Source organism: Thermobia domestica, chromosome 11 (genome assembly GCF_964235325.1).
Source record: "Thermobia domestica chromosome 11, izTheDome1.hap1.1, whole genome shotgun sequence".
NCBI classification, from domain to species: Eukaryota; Metazoa; Arthropoda; class Insecta; order Zygentoma; family Lepismatidae; genus Thermobia; species Thermobia domestica.
The window spans coordinates 83,664,240-83,692,130 of record NC_137464.1 but is presented as its reverse complement, the minus strand read 5'-3'; the positions used below and the strand labels follow the sequence as shown (position 1 = coordinate 83,692,130).

The 27,891-nt window shown below is 36.9% G+C and overlaps 1 protein-coding gene and 1 non-coding gene across 2 annotated transcripts in view; both read right to left on the bottom strand.

Annotated features, from left to right (window-relative positions):
• LOC145663612 (N-acetylated-alpha-linked acidic dipeptidase 2-like) overlaps nucleotides 1–27,891 on the bottom strand; it is a 68,871-nt gene that overhangs the window by 16,565 nt on the left and 24,415 nt on the right. Inside the window, exons 8-12 of the mRNA XM_081729720.1 lie at nucleotides 18,995–19,173; nucleotides 15,065–15,184; nucleotides 12,760–12,906; nucleotides 8,402–8,570; nucleotides 1,850–1,937 (exon numbers count right to left, since the gene is read on the bottom strand). Coding sequence (XP_081585846.1) covers nucleotides 1,850–1,937; nucleotides 8,402–8,570; nucleotides 12,760–12,906; nucleotides 15,065–15,184; nucleotides 18,995–19,173 — 703 coding nt within the window. The remainder of the gene's footprint in view (nucleotides 1–1,849; nucleotides 1,938–8,401; nucleotides 8,571–12,759; nucleotides 12,907–15,064; nucleotides 15,185–18,994; nucleotides 19,174–27,891) is intronic.
• Nucleotides 6,218–6,289, bottom strand: TRNAW-CCA (transfer RNA tryptophan (anticodon CCA)). Its single transcript has one exon. It is a non-coding gene; the product is annotated as a tRNA-Trp (tRNA).

The window sequence follows — 27,891 nt, the reverse complement described above, 5'->3', positions numbered from 1 at the left end:
ATTTGTTTTTAGTAAAAAAAAAGAAAAAAAGAAATAGCAAATGCCACTAGAATCTGTTCGCAATAGCATTAACTATTTTTTCTATAAACATTCCGTTTTATAATTTTCAGTTACGTAATATTTGAAGCTTGCGCTCGAAAAATTTAGTCATTATTAGGAATCTAGCTTAATCATGTAGTACGTGATACTTTGTATCAAGAGGAATAATAATAATATTTCGAGTGGTTATCGTCCGACGGTAAAATTTGTATAACACAAAAACACGGGGGCCAGTAAGTTGCTTAGGAAAATTATACTCAAATGCATGAGCGAAACAAACGCGACGAAATGGGTGTGTTTTCCTGTATTAGAATATACTTCATTTACATATTTGCAAGTGGTCAAAGTTCATCCTCATTTTTGTTACAAAGATTTTGTCTTTTGTATAACAGAACCACACATAAGTGTCGTTACTAGTGGTTGTAGATGTCCAAGTTTTATAGTAACTACTGGTGCAAGAGACTATCAGCCGGCTTGTGAAACTTATGTTTCTAGGGATGATGTGTGGTCAGCAAATCAACTTCACTCCCCTTAATGTTGGCTTTCTAGACCTGAGTTCGATATTTCTTTCTTTCAAATAGCTCCACAATTATCCTCACGACGTTGGGTGGACACGGAGTGCCAACATAATTTGGATGAATTTTAACAGTCATTTACCTACCCAAAATAATAATAATAATAAATTTCAACAACAAAAGTAGTAACTATTTATAAAACAACGCTTTGTTGAGTTCGACCATATGAAGAAAGTTTAAATTGCATTTCTGTCCATATCATACCTTTGTTGAGTACGCCCTCACTACCTGGATCTGATATGTTCTCCATTATCAAAGAATAAATTACAAAATTCATAATGATATTGTGCACAAGACCATCTTCAGCATCATTAAAGAGTTTACTGGCTTCTTTTGCACGTACTAAAAAATTGTATATAGTAATTTTTATATTAAATTTTGATTTCAATAACCCCTTAGAAGAATTCGAAAAAGTATGAATACAATTATGTTGGGTACATCAATTACATAGTGCAATATGCAGTGCATATTCTAATAAATGTATTAATATTCTATATACTGGGTGTATCAGAAGTCCGAGTCCGAGTTTTATTGTAAAGATACAATAAATTGGAAAGAGAGGAAAGTTGTTGGAAATAAGTGAATTTCAATCTAAAGTGATGGAATTTTCCAGTCGCACCTAGTGTTTGGGCTCCATACTGGTTAAGACGCTCTATGTTAAATGAAAAATTCAGCCAATACAGCAATACACCAAATAAAAAATACATCCGAATACACCCAATATAGCAATTTCATTATTAATTCTCTGAGATCCCGATATGATATTTAGTTCCGATCATGAAGCTTGTTCTTGTATTCTCTATGTATTTTCTATTCCATTTACATATGACCTCATAAGCTCCAATACTAATTAGAATATAGTAATAACTTTTTGAATCTGAATTTGTAAATAAAAATATTCAATACTCACTGTGAACCAGTAGATTACAATGTTTATATGATATACTAAATTTGTTTACAGAAGTGGGGTTAGAAAATGGAGGCTATAGTTAATGGAATAGTGAAGATAATGCAAACTTCATATGCAGCTGTTTTTGTTTATTTGGTATTTTGCTGAAAAATATGTATTTACTATATAGAATATGTACCGTACAGCTTTATTCGATAACTCACTTAATTTAACGGATGTTGGTGAAACATGAGACATGACTATTAACACCCAGGTATAGTAATGTTATTAATTTCTTCCCAGCAACAGATATTCCTTTTTTTAATCATAAAAAAGAGAAACTTACCGGTTGGTAATAAGAAAAGTATAAACTGGATATTCCCGTGTTATGCTGGAAACCAGTGTGATCACTTCCACTTCCTAATACTTTAACTCTGAAAATAATTTTAAAGGAGTTGTTACATCGGATATTTTTTACACAGAACATTCACTAACTGCTAGGTAGAAGCATATAAAAAAACAACTCTGGTGTGATATACACTAGACTCTCGCTAATCCGGCCCTCAATAGTCCGGCCTCTCAGTAGTCCGGCCAACATCAGGCCTCTAGTCGCTCAAGCAGAAATGATGCGCACAACAATGGATTATCATGTGCATCAATGTTGTTAGCTAAAAATGTTAAACAATGCTATACGTACATATTTGAAATTGTGACTTCCTTACAGTAAAAATTTGTGGCAGTTTCATAGTAAGTAATCCTACTGTATATGTACGAACTAAACGACTAAATTTTCTATTTAAATGAATATACAGTGTCTTTGGATTTAATAAAGTACAGCTTGTGTAGTTCCTATGTGTTTAAACTAGTATTAATTTCCGACCCTTTCAAAATAATCCGGTACTTCCGCAAATCCGGCACCCATGTGTGCAAGGAATGGCCGGATTAGCGAGAGTCTACTGTAGACAAATTAATGTCTTTGCTTTAACAGCTTGCATCATGTTCTATCTTTTTTTTTTTTTTTTTACAAGAAATGAATGAATTTCTAATTGTTGTGGCGTAACTATCAGTTTTACAATACAAAATAAAACAATTTGTTGAGTGAAACCTAGTGAATCCAAATTAATTGTAGTATAAGTTAACCGTATTAACGAAAGTTCAGGTTAACTTAAATAACCTAAAAGAATAATAGAAAGTGCATTAAAGCTCTGTTTATAGAAAAATGTGTTTTTTTATGCTGTATTTAAGAGCATAGGTATACATTACTATTCATATATAATAAAATGTAAACCAACATAATACATAAAAAAGACATATGTTATATTCTGTATTATGATGTGCCCAACACTCAGTGCAGAAGTTGATTTTAAGTACATGTTTATATTCTGTTGGGACAGTTTGGAATGTAAGTATTTCCTCCACTAATAATTCACAGAAATGTCTTCAGTGATCATAGGACCCAGATGTGTTTTCATTATCACTTCCTTCAACAAACTATGTTTTTAAAATGTTCTTTCGCATCACTCAGTTTTTGTGATGTTACGGGCGCAGCGAAATAAAAAAAAAAATGCAGTGTTTCTTCCAGACAGGTTTTTTTGGGGGGGTCACTGCCCCCCGGAGGAGGCCGAAATAATACGTCTATAATATAATAATAAATAGAATAGTACGAGCATTGCTTCTCTGAATACTAAATGTGACTCCTTGGGCACTTTTTCTGAAAGAAACAATAAAGAAATGCCACTTGAATGAGAAGATATTTATTCATGTTAATCAGGAAGAGGTGTTTCAATACTATGCACAGCAATGGGCAAATACTGTACAATAATCTTGCATGGAATATGTGACGAAGGAGATTGTTTATTTCTAAGCACATTTAAGACATTGCGTTCTGCCTTTTTTTGCCTGGAGTACGCGAAAGATGACGTAAGACGACGCACAGTGGTCGGAATGACTAGAAAACGCGACGAAACTATTTCCAGGCGTATTGAAAGCTTGTTTTATCAATATGGTAATTTTTGAAGGCACATTAAGCTATTTTCGATTGTTCTGCTGTAATGTGAACAATAATTTACCGTTTATGACCAGTGATGCGGGTTGCCTATGTAGCTGGCGTAAAAAAGTCAACATTTTCAAAATGAGATTTATTACGCCAACTTGGGTCATTATGAAAAAAACATTTGAAACTTGTGGTAATATTAAAATTGCAGAGTAAAGATCTCATTATAAACAAAATAAACATGTTTCTGGACTGTAAAGATTAACTACATATACAGTAAACATAAACATTGAGATTAAGCAAAAGTCACTCCGTGTCATAGGCGCCGACTTTGGGGGGGGCAGGGCACTTTTGGCCCCCCCAATATTTAAAGGTAGGGTCCTCGCCCCCCCCCCAATATAATCCAGTTTAGGAAAAATAAAGAGGAGTAAGAATTTCTGTCGTAAACTTCGTCGTACCTTTAATTCAATATTAGAAACAGCCTTCTTATTCGATAGAAAACGCCACTTTCAAAGTTGTGTTAAATAGAGCACTGAAGCTTCAACCAACACTATCGCAGCACTGATATGACAAGGGAAGATCAATGTGGTGCGCAAACTTGCAGTGAAGTTTTCAAGTTTTGAACTTGAATTTATTTTAGGCAAATTTGATTTAGGTCGTGAATTTCGCAACGGGGCAGATGGAGCGGACCAAGATACTGTGGGGGAGGGGTTTTCATCAAGCAATTGATAGAAAACGTCTGAATATGATGATATATGTATTCATTGTTTGCTCCCCATATATATAAAAGCGATGTTCAAAATATTTATGAAATACAAAAACAATGCTGTGGAGGACCAGGGGAGCAGAGTTGTCTTCAGTGCCGTATAGGGTGCTATCGGGCTCAAGCTCGCCCCGTAATAAATTTGTTAGTTTTTCGCATTTACCTTAGAAGAAAAATCAATAATCCTTCAGAATTTCATTGACTTTCCATTTTCTTATGCTCTTTGTTCAGAAATAATACTGTATTTGCCAAATTTCATATAGGGTGCTATAATGTAAGAATTGCGTCCTCTTTTTCTTTCTTTCGTCCTTTCTACTTTTCTGTTTCTTTTTCTTGATGTTACTTTCTTTCGTTTCGCCTATCATACTTTCGATCGTTGTCAGTTGTAATTCAAGTCGGCCGTCATCAGTAACACCAAAACTAAGAGGAGTTGATAAGCGAAACTGATGTTCCACACCAACTTGCGCAGATATCAATATAACGAGACTATAGTTATTATAGCAAAGGAAAAATTATATCGTTTTGTTATTTTAAAAAATCAAAACGGGGGAATAATTAGCCCGGAAAATTAGGTAGGCCAAGGGTATACTTCCTTTTTCTTCTATGGATAGAATAAAAGGTGAGATTCACTCCTAAATTTTTGTATTATACCATATAGGATTTATCGGTCTGCAATTCTTGCCATTAAAATTTCAATTTATGCTTAAATTAAAATACATTTAATTCTCAAACTCAGGTGGGCAATTGCCCACTTCCTTCCCTGTGTTGGGCATAGCCCCTCGAAACAAAATCCTAAGGGCGCCACTGGTTGTCCTCAACATTGCGAGGTGGGCAGATTTGAGACTTATTCTAGGGAAGGGAGATGAAACCCATATTACGGTAAGGGGCCGCAGTGGCTCAGTGGTAGAGCGTTCACCTCTGGTGCATGGGGTCCCGGGTTCAAATAATGCTCCAGCGAAGTGAACTTTGTACTGGACAAACACCATGTGCGTGGGTTTATTCGGGGTTCTCCTGTTTCCTCCCACTTTCTTCGTTCCACAATTTCATTCATTTATCATTACCACAGTCTTCTTTAGCCCAGACAGCATAACCGTGGGACATAAAACTCAAAGATTTTCATATTACGGTTGATGAATCTGATTTCTGAGGTGAACATGTAGAGTATATTATATATTAGGCGATGTAGATGAAGTAGTAGTAGTACATATCCGTATTACAAATCATTGCCGTGAACACATTCTGAAATCGGAATACATGCATATTTAGAATTGGTATGTTTCCAATTAGGCATCAACAATGATCCACGTTAAAATTTTGGACACTTGTTTTATAATAATATGAATAATGAGTTCCCCAAAACTAGGAAGAAAGAAAATTATGTATGACGCAGCAATACTCTTATTTGAGCAAAATGATGATAATCTCAATAGCATTACAGGAATCGTTACAGAAATCTGACGCATGTCATATACTCTTTAGTTAACAGATGTAACCTTAAGATTACGGAGAAAAATATTCCAGCAATTAAATTCTTTTCTTTGCTTACGAAGCATGAGTAGATGCCTAGTCTGATACTACAAATAGATGAAATGCGCGTTTACTGAAAAGATGGGTTCTACTGACATAGGATAGTCTATATACTCTTCGTGTGCTAGGGTCTAGGGGTGAGGAGGAGATAAGATTTCACATCAGGTTGCATCCCGCACAGTCGCACGTCTTCATTTTCATTAAAAATGGAAAAGCCAAGAGAAATCAATTTCATCTCACTTTCCTTTAGGCAGTCGGAAATGAAATGAAATGAAATCTTTAAGTTTTACGTTCCACGGTTATGCCGGTTAGGCTAAAGGAGACGGTGATGATGAGTGATTAGTGAAATGGTGGATTAAAGGAAGTGGGAGGAAACGGGAGAAGCCCGAGAAAACCCACGAGCACGGTGTTTGTCCACCACAAAGTCCACATGGCGCGAGCTGGGATCGAACCAGGGACCTCAAACACTGGAGGTGAATGCTCTACCACTGAGCCACCGCGCCTCCTCTTTTTTATTTTATTTATTTATTTATTTTTATTTTTTTCATTTTATTATTATTTTTTTAGGCAGTCGGACACAAATCATCACACTTACCTGCAAAAAGCACTTTTCAAATCGGGTTATTGGGAGAGCCTCCAGTTCGAACGTTAGGGGACATGTCTCCCAATTTTCCCGAGATTTGTGCCCGTGCCTACAGCTGAGACAATTTTACAGAATGAGGAGAGGGGCATATTCTCCTCTGGCATTTATTGCAATTTGTGCCCAAGCAGCGGATGTTGAATTAATACATATTGATGAGACTACTAAATGCACTACAGCACGGAGTTCAGTTTGAACTACTACAGAATACGATTCTTTCAAAAATAAGTAAATAATAATAATAATATTTAAATAAATAAATTTTAAAAAGTAAATGTACCGGTAAAATCCAAGAGAAATCAATTCAATCTCACATTCCTTTATGGCAGACGGACACAAATCATAACACTTATCCCAAAACAGCTTTTCACGTCAGATTATTGGGGGGACTGTCCCCGCACATCCAAGATTGGGAGGACATGTCCCTCTCATCCTCTCGGGATTTGCGCCAGTGCCCCCCCCCCCCAATATTTTCTTCAAGTCGGCGCCTATGCTCCGTGTGACAAATGTTTACAGAAACGAAACCATCTCGCAACACGCATATGTGAAAACAAAACCGTGGGATTGGTCCAATCAAGTACAATAAAAATCACAAAATTCGATTGTGAAATTAATCACTTTCAAAAGTCTCTGGTGCACAAACGTGAAATTGGCGATGGATGTTTAAAAGTTGTAACATTTCGTTGGGCATATTATGAATTAGGGCATCCTGTGTCTGAGCGATGAAATTACTTGGTCAGACGATGGCAAAAAAATGTGTAGCAAGTCTAGGTTTCTATCTTACCTACACTTTTTCCGGCACCATTTCTCGCAATATCTGCGGAAGTCTGTTTCGATACTTGTTAGCTTCCTCACTTAGCATTTTTATTGGGAGAGGAGCTGCGGGTATGGTAAATTCTCCAGCAATTTACTTTGTGCGCGAAGACTTGTCTAGCTGGCAAAACGACACGACAGAACGGGACTAGCAGTCAGTCTCTGTGAGCATTGACCGCGGGCAAAAACTCATTGAAGCTCGCTTCGTTTGCCAGGAGCAGGTGGTAGCAGCTAATTCTAACAAAAATAGTTAATTGAGAGACCACAGAAAATATTAAAGTGAAAACGAAACCTTGGACTTACTAGGAAAATTTTAGAAGTCTAGAAATATATAGCAAAGCATTGATATTGAGTATAAGGTTGTAAAAATCCTCCCAGTACGCATACGAAGTGCCTCAGAGGCCTGCTATTGGCCTTAAAGGATTGCTATTGTTCTGATGAACAATACCAATATTTAGTATTTCATAACTATCAACATATAGTACTTAAGAGTAACAGTTCCGTCATACTATCACACACGAAAAGTACTTTTACAAGGACGGCTAATTATCCACTTGCGACAGGGGTTTTATCATGAACGAGTGATACCAGGATGAAAAACAGATTTGTTCTATATAGAGTGGACATTCCCCTACTAAAAGACTATAGACGTTAGTTTCAGATGATGGAGTTCAGTTTTGGGATTTTGTCCAGGTTTTTTTTCTATTTCGACGACTGTGTGGCTCCTAACTGTATGAATTATTATTATCTTTATTATTATTATTTCAACAAACAAACGTACGTCTTCTAATGCTTTTAACGCAAAATAGTTCCGTTTTCTTCTTAAATTGTATTGTCGAAATGATCTTAATGAAATTTAGCTTTTGATTATTTGTGATTAAAACAACAATAAAAATTATCTGCCTTCTGCAGAGTTATTTTGACATGATTAGCGTCATATTAAAGGCCTGACTACTGCAGGAAACATATGTTAAATCGAACTCTTTTGTATGGCACTAATCACGCGTCAGAATGATCTGCATAAGGCCCATTATTACTAGTAAGCGAATATTACTAGAATTAGCATCGCTTCTCAGTAAACTTATCTTACTAGCAAGCGATGAGGTTTTATAGCAAATAATAGTGATAATTTATTTTTAAATCTATAATAGCATATGCTTACTCTGGCAAGGTGCTGTCCTCTTGAGATGGCGTGGTATGAAGCCAAGTATCAAACACGCTAGTTCTTCCTGCAGTGACTTCGTCAGGATTTGGATTCGGAACTCTTTTGGCAGATTCGTGAAGCAGATTTTTTAATATTGGAGAGGCACTTGCCTCCAAAGAATAATTACCTTGCAAGAGAAATAAATATTTTGTTTTAGCTTAAAACGATAGGAAAGAAATACATCATCTATCCGGTTTTATCCGGACTGTCACCACGATTCTAAGCATACTTCTTTCATTGAAATCGGTGCAGGCGTTTGAGCTCCCCAGCAAAACTAATGCACATGAATACATACTCATATACAGACATGCCAAACACAATACCCTCCTTTTGGCTTAATCGTAGTTGGGTAAAAAAAAAATAGCTAAGAAACCATGGCTTATAGAATACCAATCGAATAAAAAAGAAATTTATGATACGAATCGTGAAGGAAAACAGACAGAGCATGGAAAGAATGTTACAAACAAAGACATGTCCACTTACAAGTAAGGGCACCCGAAGGATGGCAGGGAGACCCGGCCCCCCTTGGTTCACAAAAACAACTTAAATATCTTAAGATTTTCTTAATACAAATAAAAAATACCAAACGTAATATAGAAACCAGGGAGATGGCTCCCCCTCTAGAAAATTTTCTTCGGGTGCCCATGCTTACAAGAATTGGAGGAAGAGAAAATACACAAGATTTTTAAATTAATGGCAATTCTGTGGAAACAAAGAATCATTACAACTACATAGACAAGAATAGAAAATTGTAGTTGAAAAGCAGAACAAAGTTTCAGAAAGATGGAAAGAATATACTTAAAACTTATAGAAGGTTAAGAATTGATTTGGTAGTCTGGATGTTGAAGAGTAAAACAAAGTTTATGAATATGATAACGATACTTCGAGATGTCTTTGTGAAAGAGATATCCAAGATAAGGAATGGAAAGGCAATGTACCAATCGAATTGATTAAGAATATAGGAGACGAAGACAACAATTGCTTCTACTCCATAATGAAATATTTGAAATGGAAGTGTGACCAAAAGATTTTTAAAGACGGAAACGATGACACTCGCTAAGAAATTGAAGCTAGCAAGACGTGCGGACTACAACACCATTAGTCTTACTCATAGTATATACAGAAAAAAAAATATGCTTTTAATATTGAACAGAATGTGGTATAGAGAAATAAATCAGAAAGGTAATGAGGAATAGTTTGGGTACAAGAAGAGTAAGAACACAAGAGATGATATGGGGTTATTAAGATTAATCGGTGGAAGTTTTATAGATAAAGTAAAGAAAGTGCAGGTTGCGGGTTTTGATCTAAAAAAGACTGGACAAAGTAAAGTAGGAATTACTAGTTCGTAGGATCTAGTAGATACACAGAGAAAATCCGTTCTCCGGACAGCGGTATATTGTACAAATATACGGTATCCTCTTGCTTACTATAGAAATTAGTACGGAGCATACGTTATCCGTATGCTACATAGGCATTGCCCTTAGATGTTACATCATGCCGTTGCAGGATGTCTGACATCTAACGGTTTTCCGTGTATTACATACATATACTTATATTACCTTTGTCAGCTATATGTTATATACGTCCATTTGTATGTGAGATCCTGACCACTTACATTATTTCATACGGAAAGTACGTATGGATGGAACACTTATACAGAAAGTATTATAAAACATGTGTTTTCAGTTATACTTCTGCTGTACTACAGTCCGAAAACTACAGGAATTACGCATGTAACCTATCTTTTTAAGTACGTCACCTACATTTTTTTCTCAGTGTAGTTCTATCGATTTAGAATTCAAAAGCCGAAGAACCATAAAAAAAACTTCCATATAAAATAGCAAGTATAAGTTAAAATAAGGAGGAAATGAAATAGAAGAGTGTAATTGGAAGAAGAATTAGGTCAGGATACTGTCATTCGCTATTTAATATCTATAATATAAAAGGTAGAAGAAGGCCGATATTTTAGTAGGAGGTAGAAAAATTAGGTGTGTAAATGATATAGCTCTTATAGTGATTCTGAATCGAAATGTATAAGAACGTAAGAAATCGTGAGGAAAAGATGTAAAGGATATAAGATGAAAATAAGCGTTAGAAAGACCATGGTGATTGATTTGTTAAGTAAGAATTATATTAATCGTATATACAGACAGACGCAAATAAACTATTTGGTAAAAATTGCTCTGTTGTTACACTCACTATTGTAATATACTTATAAATAAGAGCACGAGTTTTTCTCACTAGGAATTTGAAAATGTCGCGTTTCGTTTTTCATATTTCGCGTTTTGTCGCATTTTCCAAATAGTTTCGGATTTTGTAGCTCTTGTAGAAAAGATATTCCTTGACATTTTTACAACTGTTCCTTTAATTCATAGATTTCTACAGAAATAACCACTAATTACCTAAAAACAAAGTACATTGAAGTTTACAATATCAAGCGAAATATTCGCTTATAGAAAATTATATATATATTTTTTAAAATCAAACTGAAGGAAAATCGGTAACTAATTCGCAACATGTACTCTATAACCGTGTCCGAATCACCCAAAATGCACCGTTCATGCCACGTTCTACCATTCCGTCAGCGGAAAACGGGCTTTTTTAAATTAATGAAAACGTATTTTTAAAATTTTGCGTTATTTCGCGCATTATTAGAAATCTCGCGCAAAACTGCCAATTTCGCGTTTTATCGGAAACCAATGAAAATACACACAGAATATCATAAAACGTAAAAAAAAAAAAAAAAAAAAACCTGAAGATTACTTAATTCTGATGCATTTCTTTTCATAGCGCATTGCGAAAAATTCGTGCCTCTAATAAATTATGCAATAAGAATACTAAGCTGAAGTATGTAGTTATAGATGAAGTTTTACTTACTCTCTTGGGCACAAAAATAAACGCTATAACTCGAACATAAAACATTTCTTTGGTAAGATTATCCTATATTACCGCAATATGCATGAGTTTAGCTACAGAGGTTGATTCAGTTATTGAGCCGAATTCAATGAGCAACTTTATCGCGTATGCACAATTCATCGTCATGAGATTGTCACGAGACAAGCAACAATATTTCGTTAGTAATGAGTAGAGCAATGTGATCGAGCATAGTCTGATGCCGCCGAAACTGAACAGATTCTCGGAGGGGTTTATTATGGCTCTTTCTGACCCTAAGTTCACAGCGTCGTGCATCATAGAAATGTGTCAAGTGTATAATCCTCGTGTAGGTGGAGTCATTGTGAACCATACTATATGTAAATATTTGACACAGAGTTCTAGTCCCACCACACCGATGCAAACAGCTAGAAACCGGCATCTCATGGGGAGGATACTGCTTCTATGGTGTGATTTTCGGCGTATGTCGACCTCCGAAAATCTTTTTACACACTGTGCGATGGTCAGCAAATACCGCACATCATAGGCGACAATCAATCACGCGATTCACAGGGATTTACGCCTCATAATCGTTCGCAAGAACAATGTGGATGCCCTGGAACCGAGTGATCCGTGGAAGTTTTGTTGTTGTCCTTGATGAGGCGAGATTTACCTCAGAGACTGAGGTTAAAGTTCCTGCTATGACATACAGAGAGAGCTTCCCAAAAATGTTCAAGATTGTGGCCAGTTTCTTGTACAGGTGCAAAATTTCATCTCCGTGATGTGAAGCAAAACGTCAAAATCAATGCTGGTAGATCCTGATTGAAATGTACCAGAATGATATTCAGTATTGTATGGACAAGAAGTGAACCAGGTTGAACTGAACAAAGACAAAGCATTCATCACACGATGAAAACATCATTGGAATTATATCGCTATATGGAACAGGAAACTGAAATTTTGGTCATTCCCTCTTCTCACATGGCTGTCAAAGGTCTAAATGCCAATCCAATGGACTATTGTGATTTCGGACTCCTCAAGCGACCTGTCCCATCGTCGAGTCCGCACGGTCTCCGACTTGTGGAAAGCATGTAAAGAGGATTGGGGTGCAATACTCAGGGTCTAGCTGCAACGCAGTCTCCTGCTATGGAAACTACGATGCCGGGCAATAGACAGTAGAGATGAAATACAGATAAAGTACAATCGATGGGGAAAACACGGCATTTACTAGGTGAGAGGGACATTCAAAGTCAGCTCAATATAACTAAATCAACTTCTGTAGTTTAAGACAACTTTATTACTCACTCTTGCAATACTACTACTACTAATACTACTACTACTACTACTACTACTACTACTACTACTACTACTAATAATAATAATAATAATAATAATAATAATAATAATAATAATAATAATAATAATAATAATAATATGATACGTACCATCAATACCTCCATCTACGTTAAGGTAAGCGACAGCTCTTGTTTGTAGCACTTTCTGTACTTCCTCAACCCATTCCATGGAGCCCACAAGTCCATACTCTTCAGCGTCCCAGCTACACAATACTAACGTACGTCGTGGGCGCCAACCTGTAACATTAACAACCACAATATTACTTTTTTAAAAAAATCCTTCCTATATAAACAAACTGCACTTTCGTTTGATAGAGAAAATTAGGGACATGATTTTAAATTCAGTTCGTCATTCAGAATGGTTTTAAAATTTCGAGTTCAATATATGTATACTAATGTATATACATATGTAATACACTGCATAATAATAAAAAACTGAAACATAATGAATGAACTGTTTCACCCCAATTATTGGAGTGAAGTAAGTCGGTACATGAGGTAAAGTGAGTAGATACAGTTGGTCGATAAACAATTCTCCTTTCTCACACATTTTATATGGTTAGGATGAATGCAAAACACTACAGTAATATTGCACTAGATGTAAATAATTATAGGCACAAATTTGTTATCTTAATGTGCACTTGATAACAACACCTTCCACACCAAATATGTAACTATTGATTAGCTTAAAGTTTTCCACCCACAAACTGCAACTTTTGATAACATCTTCCGTACACAAATTGCAACTCATTAATAACATGTACACAATATTCATGATGCCAAACGCAACAACTCTAAGACTTAATCCAGTATAGAAATTTGCTTGTTGTGACGCTGGCAAATGAAATTCCAAAAACTAGCACATGTTTCCGTTTTCCGAAGTATCTTTGTCATGTGATTCCAACTGAAGACGCTTCCCTTTTTGTGTTCTCAATCTCACAATATAATATTTCTGATATCTCTCTAGATTATTTAACTTTATCCTCTAAGAATGTTATTTGGCGAGCCGAATTTAGGACATGCCAAATTCAATACATCTCTAGTTCCTGATATTTCTACTCAGTATTAGTAGCATTTCATGTTCAACTGCATAGGAAGATTTACTGTCAACATTTTTTTTTTTTTCGTCTAGTATGGCCAGTCTCTTTAGTGGATGAATTCCAAGGGAATTGAAGCCTGCGACTTTCGTATTGTAGCAACTTTCTCCATGCTTGACTAAATAATTAGGTAACTGAGCTTTGTTATTGTTCTGCTGGATACGTGAAGATCCACTGATAGCAAGTTTGCTTGAACAATACACTTAGAGGTCGAAAAAGATTTTGTATACAGGCAATAATGCGTAAGTCGTGTGACTCGATAAGCAGACGGCTGTTATGTCATGTAGAATATAGTACTCAATCGTTTTCAAGGGTGGTGTGCGTACTGCGCATGATTCATCAGAAGTGGGCAAAATCCCTATGGTTTCTAATTTGCGTAAATTTTATCCACTCAAGGAGAGCAGCTTCATTGATATATTCAAAATCAGTCATGATCACTTAGAGTTTGGTGGTAAACCAACTAAAAATTTAACTTTGAATCGCTTCCCATTTAAAATTACAAAGGAAGGAAGAAAATTTCCAGTTGAGCTTCAACAGGAAATTATTGTCATATTTTCAACCTTTTCCTGTGACTCTTACGAGAGACCCACGTTTTAGTTCAAAACGTAGCCGGTGGTCAGTATATTTCGAAGGTATATTAATTGATCGGTCCAAATGAATATCTGTGTAATGATACAATGATTATATACTTCTTCTATATGTGGTGTCCTTAATTCTAACTCCAACCTATTATGCTACTTCAGTTCTTAAGCCAGAAGGCTACTTTGCCAGAACCCATTTTTAGCTACAAGAGAACATAACAGTGTACCATACTCCTACTGGCTTAGTGTTTCCTCTGACTACGTTATGGTAATTGGGCTACAACTTACTTTTGAACAGCACATTCAGACATAATCACACAGTTTGAATGGAACATCTTTGTAGAATAAGAATTTAATATTGAATTATAAAGGGGAAACTAAAATGAAGTTTACCACAGGTCCGAAATTTGAATCTGTTTTGTTCTAAGTGAAGTTTTAAACCATTTAATGAAGAACACCTTCGAAGACGATGCTGAATCGTGGAGAGTGTCTAACGACGTACTGAACAAAATTTCTGCGACCTCTATGAATGTAGAGACGCAATCTTTTTATTAAGCGTATTTGTTGACGTTCTTCTCGATTAAGATTCATCTTTGGAACATAGCTTATTCCGTCATTAAAAAAAAAAAAAAACCAAGAGAAAACATTCTTCAGATATGTATTCTGTTGATATTTCGCTCCTAATAGCATGGAAAATAAATAAATGACGTCACATACCTTGTGCTTTCAGAACTCCGAAAACACGAGCGACTTCATAGAGAACAGATGTCCCACTGGAAGGATCAACTCCCCCAAAGATCCAAGCATCTCGATGGTTGCCAAGTATCACATACCGATCTGTAAAGAATACAAGAGAGATCACATAATGTTTCGGAGAAATTCTACAATTGTATTAGCGTTTAACGAAAGAAATTTTGTCCTAAAATGAAATATAGAAAGATCATATTAGGCTGACCAAAATGATATGCGTCAGTGTAAAAGCTTACCAGTAGTTTTCGAGAAAGACAACAAAAATGAGTCTGTTTGTAAACCTAAGAATTGATGCTAAGCGAGAACTATACTACCCTCATGAAGCTCTTCAGTACGACCAATGTTTCTTCCAGACATGTTTTTTTTTTTTTTTTTTGCGGGGGGGCATTGCCCTTCCCCGGAACTCTGAGAGTGTCCCTCTGGAGGAGACCAAAATAACACTTTTATAAATTAATAATAAAAAGAACAGTACCAAGCAGTGCACCTCAAAATACTAAGTGTGCTCCTCCGGAACATTTTTTTTTTTTCTGAAAGAAACATTGATTACGACACTACCAAGATGACACAGTTCGTAGTATGGTTAAATGAGGCATAGCCCAAAACTATTATTAACTTTAATTTCTTGCATCTTTCGAAATGTGATATCTAAAACAGTCTATAGATGTTGTCAAGCTGAATAAACTGACGTAATTGTGGTTAAGTTGCCATGCTTAGTTTTCAAGGAAATTAAGGAAACTTCATTTATAGCTCTAAAAGGTACAGTTTCTTGTTCGTTGCTAACATTAATTGGGAGCTTTTATTCTGTTAGAGAAATAGTATTTCTCTATTTACGTGCTGTATATGTAAATAAACAAACTGTTAACCTACAGATTGTATTTCTGTCGTTTTATAGATTCTCCTAACGGTGACACTCATACTCCTAACAAAGTCACATATATTCATAACGGTTAGACACATACGACTTATAAATAAACTATAGCAACATATACTTATTCCTGAATACTATGGTCACACTTAGTTTAGCCTCGTAAACTCTTTCTCGCAATTTGTCAGAGTGTGACAGTCTCTTCTCCGTTCTTATCTACCTAGATAGATGTTTTCTTTTAAAAAATAGTTTTACCTAAGGGACATTTGTACCGTGTCATGCGAAAACGAACTAAGCGCCACTTTCGTACTTTTGAGAAAATTACGTTTAAAGGTTTATGTCCAGCATTAGTGTAGCCGTAATCAAAAGTGAAATTACGTTTCTTTTTTTGGAAAGGTGTTGGTTTCCCTCTCTTTTCGATTGTGCAAAACGTTCTAATGCTTATCAGGAACCAATCGTCGCATTTACGTGGATTTTCAAAATTTGGCGCTTAGTTCACTTTTGCATAACACGGTACATTTGTGAATACATTTCAGTGTCAATATGCCAAGCATTAAAAAGAAATGTTACACATTGGGTCAATCAAGACATTGTTGACATTGTTCTGTATCCGATGGATCCGAAAGAAATGAACAACACATGAAAGTTCTAATGATAGTGTTTTTTTTTTTTTTTTTTTTTTTGCCGATAAACATTACAATGAAAAATATAGTTGTAATTTTTGTTTAGTCGTTAACAAAAAAATGGCAGTGACGGGAGTTTTGAGTATCTCCCATGCAGCTTCTTTGCTCTTGTTGTCATTATGTAAGACAAACGTCAAAATCCGGACTGCCGTATCTAGCACCGAAATCTACATTTACATTGCACATAACCTCAGTGCATTACTGCAGATCTCATGTACTAAGGAAGCACTTCCTCACCGAAGCCAGCTCTAAAACATTTCAGCCATACTATCATACAGCCTGACACCATTCTACACATTTAACGTTCCATAAACATGAAAATATCTCTGGCAACAATGAAACTCTTGTTAAAAAATGAAGTCTATGGCCGGTTGCTCGGTAATCACGAAGCCTAAGCTCTTTAATCATACATAACCTGGTACGAAATAGAATTTTGATTTATCTTGCCATTATATTTTGTTTCCTAAAGGTGTTCCTACTAATTTCTTAGAGAAGGGCGTTAATGTCTGCTTGTGCCAATGTTTCACGTGGTCGACCTGTTCCTGTTCTATCAGCGTCTCTTTGTATTAGTTAATGGCGTGATACATACATTTTTATTTATTATTGAAGTTTCAAGTGGTTTTAAGAATCCCCACATCACCACTGGTGTCTTGTTATATTTGTGTAGTGCAATCACAGTAATATGATTCTTTTTGACACTTACTAACTCTTCAGTATGTTTCTACTATTACTCAACTTCTGTGCTTCGTATCGTTTTGAGTTATATACGATAAACTGAAAAGGTAATTCCTCACGGACGTGTTGAGAAAATGGCATAGTTTCAGAGCTAAGGTCATCCAAAAGCGTGGAAAAATTACATTCGAACGCAAGTTATTTCGAATTTCGAATTTGAGAAACCGTGGAACGGCACTCCATATCAGTGTAAAGCGAGTCACCATGCGCCAACCAAAAATTCATATTTAAGCAATTTACAATATGTGCACAAGAGATTTGCCAGAAGACAATTCCTAGACTCCCGACAGAATTTTCAGACTTCTGCTCTGACTTCAAGCATAGAGAAACCAAAACAGAAAGGTGATTTTGCGCACTCTCACTCAAATTTCGCTGCATCCGCTCCTGGGCGTAGACCTCTTTCTAGTTCCCAGGTCCCACATGCACTTAGTTGGTCTCCTAGGAACATGTAGTGGTCAGGATATATTAGTTCCCGGCCTCTAGCACACGCGAGAGGCCTATCTACCAGGATTCAGGACGCAAAGGATGAAGAAAGGATAACTAATAGCATTAGTAAAGTTGCAAGGATGTAGACGGATGAAAATCAGTAAGCCGAGAAAAACCATCCTACTTGACAGATTGTACTGAAAAATACAACTCTTTCCTTTTAATACAAATAGAATAAATTCCTTCACTTGCAGTTATTGTTCTCAAGTCTGGCCTATGTATTTCAAAGTGGATTCAAAGTAGGTTGTAAGTAAGCCTTGACAGCAGTAGATACGAAATGCTTCGGACGAAGGTCGGAGGAGTTAGAGATCACCATGGACGGTTTCTCGAGTTCGAATTAACGCATGATGTGATGTATTTTATCACAATATATTTCACATTTTATTCATGTATGAGCGTGAAACAAAACCTCGCAGTACACGTTATTCCGAACACAAGAGACCGTGGTAGTGGCAGTCTCTAATACTTCGACCTCCAACCGAACCATTCCGTATTGTGAAGGCTTACTTTTTGCCTATTTTGGGCCCATCTTGAAGCCAAACCATAACTGAGAATGATCTTGGGAGCATGTCTGGAAACTATGTTCTGTAGAGAATTCCTTCCGTGCATATCGGTGAAGTATTTATTTTTGGATGCCCTATGCATGAGTTCCTTCACGCTGATATTAATTGCCGCTCCACGATTTTTCGAATTCGAAATAACACGTGTAGCTTTTCCACGCTTTTGGACGGCTATAACTCTCATTTCCCTCCCACAGATTCATGAGAACTATTTCTCTTGTTTTGTCATGAAGAATCATCTCCATAAAGTATTTGTCGATATAATTCCCTATATATTCCTCTTAGGAGATACTGATATTCCACTCTGTTGTGATTTTCAGATACAAGGTATTGAATCTTTGACTACGCAGTGAAGGTATTGAGAGACCTGTTTGAAAAACACACTTTAACTACAATGTTTCAGTTGATTTCTTCGATGGATAACAAATCAATACCGGTGTTTGGCAACACAGAGTGTTTAATTCATTTTTCATGATTTTGAGGGTATATGTATGTGTATTTTTGTGTAACTTTTGCCATATGGTTTCCTAAACTTATACTAACGTCACCTATAACTAATAATAACTCTTACCTGGTTCAACGCTACCTTTAATTGTAGCAATCACATTACTAATGGTTGCTCTTTGATTTGAAGTCCGTACTTCTAATCTCAATTTCCAATCTGGATTTTGGAAGCCTGGTCCTACTGAGTACGATGCATTCAAATCACCTACCCACTCCTCAGGAGCTGGATTTTCTGTTGACATATACCTATATAGAAACATGAATACAATGTTAGGAACTTACTTTAACATAGAAATATCCAGTTGGGATTCGACTTTTTGTGACCTACGATGCTCTGAAATCGAACATATAGGTACGAAAGCGCTATACAAAAGCACTAGATAGACCACATCTCTGAGTGAAACCAAAGGCCTATTTCATAATGAATAAACGAGGTTATTATTTGAATCAGTAGTTTTGAAGAGGTCATGAGTCAAGTAAAATTATGAAAATTGAACGAGAAACTGTTTAATTTTTGAAAATCCTGCTAGACATGAAGTGTTCGACCCTTGTTAAAAAAAGTAGAGTTTTCTGGAATAGGATAATTAAAGAATCTCTTGTCATACTACAAGAACCCAACAATGTCAACAGGGATCTAGGATTTCAACTCAGCCAGACATGGACACCAGCCATAAAGAATGTACATATGAATACAACCAATCAGCGTCAAGCCATCCAATCAGAGACATGGATTCTTAAGCCCCCCCCCCTTACCTCTCCTATATATAGTACACACGAACTGGTCTCAGTATAATCGCCCTAAATACGAGAACGATGTCAGTTCTTTTAATGTCCACTCTATTGTCAGACTTCACCTGGCTGATATCCCGAGAACATCTCTATAGTAGAGTTTTCTTGTCATTGTGCCAAATGAACAACTTGTTTTGAACAATTGGTAGCAACAGAATGTCGATTCAATGTAAACTTGACATTTTCTGACTCATGGTCTTTTCAAAACTACTGATTCATTTGTTACAATAGTACAATAGCATGTGCAGACATTTGATATGATGTTTCAGTGTCTTAAAAAGTTCTCTATGAAGAACTGCTTTCTGTAAAGCCATTTAAAATCGCAATGCGTCCCGCAAAATTACAAGGTTGGACTTTCTTACTTCAGTAGATTACGGAGGGATGCGAAGGCTTGCGTCAATTCGCAATAAATCTTAAAAATTACAATATAACTCTTTGTCAAATTTTAGATGTAATTGAAAAAAAGAAAGAGGAACTGGCTGGCAGAAACTATATCATGAGAAATGTGCAGGAGAGTGTGGTGGCAGGAAGAAGAGGGAGGAACAAAAGAGGCTATAGTTGGTGAAAACTATGAAAACAGAAAATTCGTACACAAAGACGAAAAGGTTAGCTGTAAACTGTGGTGTATGGAAGTTTTTCAGCTGCGGCAGGTGACCGGTCAATAATGGCAGAAAACCTATAATGATGATAATGACGTATGTCAAATATTACGTTAATATATTTTTTCATAGTTTCATATCCTAGTAAATACTGATGCATTATGTTTTATTTATAAATTTTATTAAAAAAATACTGTGTAACATATATATGAATGCAATATGTGATAATATAAATTAAAAGCATATGAAAAATATTGACAGTCTCTGTTTCGTAACATTTTCAAGTTGGATGCAAATTTTCCCTATAATCTGTAATTCGAACTGTTTTCTGGTTGTAGAATTCTGATGAGGAACTTCACTTCTGCTAAATTAAGTAATAATAATAAAAAGCTTTCTTTATATTTCAATTCAATGACAGATTGTCCTCTACCTGAAGTAGCATATTAGGATAAATCCCTCTGAGGCACCTTAACCCAGTCAGTCTTTTGTAGTACCCGTGGGATTAGTGTATCCCACCTCTCCTTATCCTCCAGACACGAGAGAGCTAACTTTGATCCCACCTCCCCCGATTCATGCTTCATATAGCTCTGGTGTTCAGAAAGAAAGATCAACTTCGAATCAAATAAACAGAATATTTGAATGTGTGCTTAATTATGTAAACGGGTATGAACGGATATTTTCTTATATGACTAACATTACTTTTTGGATAAACGAAACAACCGTTTCCTTTGTCACTAGAACTTTGAGTCATCTGTTGAAGTCAGCCATCTTTCAGATTTTTACAAAAAAAATAAATAAAATAAAAATGTAAAATAAAAGAAATAATGATGATGATACTGATACTGTGTTTCTGTACGATGTTCACTTTCCTCAAGACTATGGTTGCGTGAATGTGTCACTGACTGCTGAACGCGAACCCACCGGGCCCAGACGGGCAAGCTGTCAACACTCACTGACCCATCCACTATACCAATCATCTCCGGAAGTAGAACTCAAATCGACCCAAAATACGAAGATCTCTAAGCCTCCTTTATTCTCACTCGCAGTTCAGTATCCTGATCCACAGGCCGTAGTCTGCATCCCATCACGAAATAGGTTACAAACCACGATCCGACAGAACAAGACAATGACCTAAGAGTGAAACTGACGGTGAGTGCTTCGAAAATCTAAGTGTTTGTATTTACTAACCCAGATAAAAAAAATCTCGAATCGAATCTAAATCGCGCAACGGGATGGAATTTCGAAAAGAAACTGAATGCCAAAGTGAATTTAGTTGATCTTATTAACGAAGTGAAATTTCCTGGCAGGTCTGTGATTCCAACCCCGGTCACACTAAGTGAAATCAATTCCGTACGTTTCGAGACGCTATAATTTACTTTCGTTACACTATTCACGTACTGCTTTTCAAAACTCGACTTTCTGAGTACTAACAATACTATTGAAGTTATTTTACTACATAGATTTAAGTAATTAGCTCTGCACTGGATAATGAAAGATTTTGTTTCAACTCGCATACTTTATTTACACTAACTTTCTGTATGATAAGAAATAACAGGAGAATACATTTTTAAAAAAAATCGAAAAGGTTGGAAATTGAGGAAAATTCTTGACATAGCTGAATGGGTAAGTCTATCATTGCATTACATATTCTCTTCACATATCATGAACATATCTACATACGTTTAGTTTAGTCAAAAAAAATTTGAAAATAAGGACATTTACTACAAAATCACGTAAGCCTTGCACTACACATGTGCTACTCATTACGGCTGTGTGCTACATACTTTACTTTCTTTTCTTAGTATTCTCTTTTTAGATACCGTTGTGAAAGTGAGGTCAGCGCGGAGGATTTATACCAACAAGGTGACCTCCCTTGTATGAGCTCAGACCTAGCCACTTTGATTCCCACAACAAAACATTTTCTTTTGAGACAATACATACACTAAATAAATCTACATGAAAAGAAAGTACACTTAACCTAGTCCCTAGCCTAACTATCTAACTAACTTAACCTAAAACATATAAAAATCACTTTATTCAACAGATTAATAATATAGCACACACCCTGCTTCTTACCGAGGACGTATGGGACGTCGACCATTCAGCTTTATTTTTGTATATTGTTAAAATAAAAAAAAGTCTTAAACTATGTGCTTAAAATTCGAATTTCTGGTTTCTGGTGAAAGGAATTCAAAATACATAACGAACGTGTTGTTGCTGACGAGCATCTCCCATTACCAATAGTTATGCAAGCACCCTTATTAGCAATGTGAGCCGAAAGTTTGTATATATTTGTCTCATCGTATTCAAACTACAGTGAAGGTAAGCACAAACCAGAGAATGGATTTTGTTCTGTAATATAGCAGTACGGAAAAATAATAAATAACAGAAAAGGAATATACGAAATTACATATCCAAAATATAATTTTGGGGTGAAATGTATGTACTCGAAAGTACACACATTTCATGGACTGTTGGTAACAAACGTCCACACTGAAACTCCAAAAGAACAATCCTCCCCCCCTCCATTGAACGAGTGATTTATGTCACATCGCAAAGTTTATATATTGTATAACTTAGGGAAAATTACGCAGCGTTTAGCACATTTTGGTGGACATCACCACGCCAATAACATAACACATTTTTCCAATCCGAAAGAGGTTAGAAATTTTGTAGGTTCAAACACGTCCGAAAAGGGAATTTTGTTGAATAAAATAGTCACTTACTTGTTCATCTCAGAGACATATAGCTACCTGAGGAGTTATGGATTAAATTTCTTCATCCCCTCACCTCCTGGTGAGTTTTGGGACGTCAAAAAACAATTCAAAGCCGGATTGCAGCCATACTGTCTTCACGATCTCGGCGACAACATGCAAACCTGACGCCAGCAGCTTGCTTCCTCGTACCCTTTCACAATGAGCAAGTCAAACTAATTTGTCTTGCGTCGCAGTCCTCAGGAGTTCGTACTCCAAAATGGTCCACTAGCAGCTAACCACACTGAATTAAATTGTAGATTTTCTGCAGATCAGACGCACTACCCATCTGATCATGGCGGCTTCATCAACCAAAAGAACAAAGGCAACAGGAAGAAGATTCCCAATTGGAAGATCATTGTGACGTAATTATACGATGATAGGAGTTTCTCTCAAGATCAAAGAAAATCTCAACCACACCTGTGATTGCGGAAGATCCAATCACAGATAATTTAGATTAAACAAAGAGATGCTTCAAGAAGCTACTATGGCTGACTATACAAATGAAAAATTTTAAAGAAGATTTTTGAAATAAAAATTTTGAATTCTTTTGAAGATCCCCTAAGTCAAAAATATGAATGAAAATTGATTGGAAAGGACTAAATACGACCAGATATTACCTTATTTCCCAAAATAATATTATATTTTAGCTAAATATACAAAAAAATATTATTTGTAAATATATTACCATATATTTCCCTCTAAATATACTAAAATCATAAGTTCAAGGAACTTAACGCAAATTCTGCGATCTACTTCAAATCAAGTCATTGATTAATTACATATTGAAAATAAAATTTTAATAAATATTAAATTCATATATATACTGGTTGCCCAAAACTTCCGGGACATGTTACATTATACGATGTATAAGGTAACATCCTCCGGAAGCTTCGGAAAAAAAATCTAATTTAGAAATCCTAAGTTAAGCTCCTTTTTTTTCTCTAACCTAACATTTTAATCATAAAATACACTAATGCAATGCAATCAATATAGGAAATGTTTTGAAAATTTTTCAGAGACCTTAATCCTAACAAGGAATTTATAGCTACACTAAGTTAAAGAAAAGAAAATTGGACACAAAAATAGACACAAAACAACCAGGATTACCTTAATCTAAATTTAACCTACGATTCTCTCTTTTTTCGACTATGTTTTGTTTCTGTTCAACCTCCCAACAGCTCTCTCCTCTTTTCTTCAGAGCATCGAAATAATTTGAGATTATCGAAACTCTGAGTACCAATATTTTCTCCTTTTAAACTTTGTAATCTAGCTGAATTTCTAGTTATAGCGGAAACAATGTATGGTCCCACATAGGTATCCATAAACTTGGCAAATATTTTCTTTGGTATGGATGACACGTGATGAGTTTTAACCATTACCAATGAGCCTTCAGTAATGATGTCCTGATGTTTCTGCTGTTTACGTTCTTTCTTGGGCACAGTTGCTGGACTAGATATGACGAGTTTCTTGTCTTCACTGACAGGAAGTGATTCTTTTGGCCAGATAAAATTCTCTTTGAAGCTCTTGGATACAGAGTAGCATAGGAAACGCTCTGCCGGTGTGCATCCAAGTGCATCACACCAGGAATGGTTACACAAATCTTGGGCGGCTTTTAGAAAGGTACTCCATTTGGATTGATTCTCGCTACAATAGAGGCGGAGAATGCGGTGGAGGTCACGATGTCTGCGCTCGATAATGCCATGGGAGGAAGGATGGTATGGCGTGGTAAGTATATGTTTGATTCGATGTTTTTGACAAAATTCTCGCCAGACGCGCGACAAAAATTGCGGACCTTGGTCACTCACCAAATACTTAGGATAAGGTAGTTGATAGTAATATCTTTATTCGAGGACAGCCACAATCTCCCTCGTGTGAGCCGTCCTGAGGGGGAAGAAACACACGAAGCGACTGCAGACGTCCAGGATAGACAAGATATACTTATAACCCTGACTCCTAGGAAGGGGCCCGACCAGATCGAGGCATTGTTTCTCGAAGGAAGCAGAGGCCTCAACATGGCAGGGTTCCTTTCTGATCACCCTGTACGAGTACTTAGTTCGTGCACAAGGAAGGCATTCTTGAATATACTTAGTAAAAGTCGCACGCATACTTTTCCAGTGAAACATGGCCTTAGCGAACGACAAACATCGCTTCACACCAAAATGGCCTTTGTTGTGAATCGCCGAAACCATATTTTCCACCAAGCTGGCAGGAATGACCAGCAGCCAAACAGAATTTTGAGAATTTCTAATATAAACTAAATGATTCTCCACACGTATCCTGTCATTGTCTCGAGAACCCTTCCAAATGGCGTGTAGCTTTCTACAATACGGATCTTTCCGCTGTTCTCGCCTCAGTTCCGCGACATCCAAGAGGTCAGCGTCCTCCGCGGTCAAAAAATTTATAAAATGATCCTCTTCTGCCTCAGGAATTTCTGGAGGATGACGGCTCAATAGGTCAGCGATTTCATTGTCAGAGACTTTGATGTGAACAAATTGTAAATCGAAACGTTGCAGTTTGAGCAAAAGACGAGTAGTTCGAGCATCAAGATTTCTCAAACTGAAAGCATATGTGACTGCAGCATTGTCACAGTGGACCGTAGTCCGTCGACCTAAAATGAAGTAGGAGAACTTCTCGCAGAGGAAAAGAACAGCTGCCAACTCTAACTGGAAGACTGATAAGGAGGCCTCATGCGGCTTTATTCGCCGACTCGCGTACGCAATAACCTCCGGGTCATCCTGTCCCGGGAGAAATTGAGCCACGTAGCCAGCCAATGACTCCGCAGAGGCATCACTGAACAGATGAAAATCCAAATTGAAATCAGGTTGAGCAAGAGCAGGAGGACTACTTAGAAGTTCTTTTAGATGATCGAACTTTTCTAATAACTCCGAAGAGTATTCTACCTTCCGGTCCTTCTTGAGAAGATCGTAAAACGGAGCAGTTAAACCTGCGAAGTTTTGAAAATGTCGCTTTCGCCATCCCACGAGACCAAGAAATCTCCGTAGAGCCTTCTTAGTTCGTGGAAGGGGAAAGTGACAGATGGCCTCATTACTTTTAGGATTTATTTTTACAGACGATCCTGAAACAAGATGACCGAGAAAAGGAATTTCGAATTTGAAGAAGTTGCATTTCCGAAAATTGAGAGAAAGATTAGCCGAACGAAGAGTGTTGAAGACCTTTTCTAAATGCTGGAAATGTTCGTCTATGGAAGATGAAAAACAAAGTACGTCGTCCAGGTAAACTATAAGAAAATTTTTGAAGGTTTCTAATCCAAAAAAGGTGTGCATGACAGACTGAAAAACCGCTGGTGATGATTTCAAACCCATTGTTAACCGAGTCATTTGATAATGACGTCCTTTGTAAACAAAACTAACATATTTGTAAGAGTCTGGATGGATCGGGACACTATGATATGATTGCGTACAGTCCAACGAGGTGAAGATGGTTGCACCACTGACTCGCGCGATTAGATCGGAGATCGGCTCGACCTGAATCTTTGGTGCAATCACACGCTCATTGATACCACGCAGATCAATCACGGGCCTTAGCTCTCCAGACGCCTTACGCACAATATGTACAGGGCATCTGTAAGGTGAAGGACCTTCAACAATAATCCCAAGTTTTACCCACTTATCTAAGACTTCCTCAAACTCTTTTTGAAGATGAATGGGTACAGGATACAACTTTCCTACCACCGGGACGTCGTCGGAAAGCTGTATTCTATACGGCTCGACCTTTATGACACGGGGATTCTCTGTGAAGAGACACCTGAATCGAACTAATAATGAAAATAACCTCTCCTGAGAATCCTAATCGAGATCGGTTCTCTGAGAAACAAAGTCCCGAAGTTCCTCCTTCGTAACCGAGGGCTGAAATAACGAGTTGTCCTCTTTTTCTGAAGTTAATTCGGCGACAGTAACCTGGCAACAATGCTGCTGTTCCATGTCAATAGAAATGATCTGTCCCGAGTCTGATTCAAGCGAAATTTCTTTAGATTTACAATTTAGAGAAAGGTTGTATCGAACGAAAAATGGGAATCCCAAAATACAGTGTGCTTTTAATTTCTGAACAACATAGACTGGGACTTCGAAAACACAACCTTGGATAGTAAAGTTTAAAATCTGGAAACCTTTAACTTGGAATGATTCGTCTCCTGCAAAACCTTTTAAAGATATATTAGTTTTCGGTCGAAGTTTGGCAGAAGGATAGATCTCTTTTATTCGCCTCCAAGCATCTCCCGAGAGCAAATTCGTATCCGCTCCAGAATCTAGGATACAAACCAAAGATAACTCTCCTACCGAACAAGTTAGAGTGGGTAAGGGATAGGATAAAAGAACACTCTTTTCCGCACTGGAGTCACACTCCCTCTCGTCTATCACGAAACGAACCGAGAACAGAGGCGTGCCCGATTTGTTTCCCCGAATTCCGGAAGTTACCAAAACTTCTAATTTTGAATTTTGAGGTTCGAGCTTAACTACTGGACAGGTTAATGCCAAACAAAAATTTTGATGTTCCGATATCGGACTTTCTTCCTTTTGGGGAGTCGAGGAATTCATATCGCAGTCCACAGTCTCCCCTAATGAGGGCTGCGACATGCATTTCCCGAACTATTCCCATTCGCTTCAGATGACTGCGCCATCGGCGGCATGAACGTCGTATACGGTGAAGGCCAACCAGTGGACATAGCCATATTCACCGCTGGGGAAGGAGTGGATGTGGGAGTTGCCACTCCTCCTCCAGGAGGCAAATTCGGCATGTATCCCGGATAGGCTTGCGCTCCCGATATATGGTTCGAATTCGGCGCGCACTGTTGGGATGCACCT